We start from the raw sequence: 1602 nt of genomic DNA, 5'->3' as shown, positions 1-1602 counted from the left end.
GATTTATATGCCGCCCTTCTCCGGAGACTCAGGGCGGCTTAGAATGCATTAAGCAGTAGCCTTCATACTTTTGTATATTTATACAAAGTCAGCTTATTGCCCCCACAAACTGGGTCCTCAATTTACCCACCTTAGAAAGGATGGAAAGCTGAGTCGACCTTGAGCCTGGTGAGAATTGAACTCTCCCCTCACATCTTGAATCAAATAGACATAGATTCTCTGAGAGCGGTGGTAACATTTCCAAAACTACTAATTAATCAACAGTTGTGTGAGTAAAAAATAAGAAATGGTTCAGTAACCCTGCACAGCAATTCACTTCAGCCATTTATGTGATTATCGTTTGCTCCGATCCTATTGTATACCTTTCTTACACCACAAATGCTAATGTTTCTATAAATTATTGTATCGTTTTAGAAAAGAAGAAGGGGATGTCAAATGCTACATTTTTCAATGAATTTATTCTTCTGGGATTTTCAGAATTTCATGAACTGAACCTGGGATTTTATATACTCCTACTTCTGATGTACCTTCTGTCACTTGTAGGACATTCCTTAATCATCATCGTGGTTTCCATGGAACCTAAGCTCCATACTCCAATGTATTTCTTCCTCCTCAACTTCTCCATGGCTGAGATTTCTTCCACAACATCAGATATACCAAAGATGTTGGTCAATAGCTTCTCTGGCAAAAACACCATCTGCTTTGCATGTTGCATGTTCCAAGGTTTCATGGTCTTCACAATGGTAGCTGTGGAGCTCATCACCCTCACGATCATGTCTTTTGACCGCTACGTGGCCATCTGCAAACCTTTGCATTATCAAATCATTATGACTAGTGGTCTCTGCCTCAAACTCTCTTTGCTGGCATGGATTGGTGGGTTTGGACTCATATTTCCTCAGGCAGTTGTGGTGTGGACGTACCCCTACTGTGGGCGTAATATCATTGATCATTTCTTTTGTGACATTGGTCCAGTTTTGCAGTTGGCTTGTGCTGACACAATAGTGATTGAGTTAATAGGATTCCTTTATGGTGCTGCTATAATGTGGGGCTCCTTTGGGTTCTCTCTGATTTCATATGCACGCATTATAAGCACCATATTTCAGATCCCTTCTGCTACCGGGAGGTCCAAAGCCTTTTTCACCTGTGCTTCCCATCTCATTGTTCTAACCATTTTCTATACAGCAGCTATGATTATGTATTTGAAACCTTCAACGCATGGTGACACCCGACTCAATAAGGCAATCTCTCTTGTACGCACCAGCTTTGTACCCATGTTAAATCCTTTCATCTACACAATCCGGAACAGTGAATTCAAGACAGCTTTGTGGAAAGCAGTAACCCAAAGGATGAGTTTCTAACATGGTGCGTGATGCTAAGTATCCAGGTGTTTCCATTATCTCGCCTTCTGAAAGAGAGCTACGGAGTCCTTGGTGCTCTCTGATCTTGGTTGCTTTCTTTTCTTTTCTTTCTTTTAAGTTTTTTATTTTTAAACAAAACAACATCTTTCCATCTACTTACAGACAGTGATTCAGTCGGTTAAAATCATTTTATGCTCTCAACATTTTCAAAATTTCAATTGTGACAAACGTTCTTTCATCTAAC

General features: G+C 40.3%; 1 protein-coding gene across 1 annotated transcript; it reads left to right on the top strand.

Annotated features, from left to right (window-relative positions):
* The first annotated feature begins 428 nt into the window (after positions 1–428).
* Positions 429–1358, top strand: LOC139324358 (olfactory receptor 6X1-like). The gene has a single exon (XM_070954072.1). The coding sequence runs from the start codon at positions 429–431 to the stop codon at positions 1356–1358; it is 930 nt and encodes a 309-aa protein (XP_070810173.1).
* Positions 1359–1602: the final 244 nt, after the last annotated feature.

Source organism: Pituophis catenifer, unplaced genomic scaffold, assembly GCF_029215685.1.
Source record: "Pituophis catenifer annectens isolate HBS135680 unplaced genomic scaffold, rPitCat1.0.hap2 SCAF_15, whole genome shotgun sequence".
Taxonomy (NCBI): domain Eukaryota; kingdom Metazoa; phylum Chordata; class Lepidosauria; order Squamata; family Colubridae; genus Pituophis; species Pituophis catenifer.
This window is presented reverse-complemented; position numbering and strand designations above follow the sequence as displayed.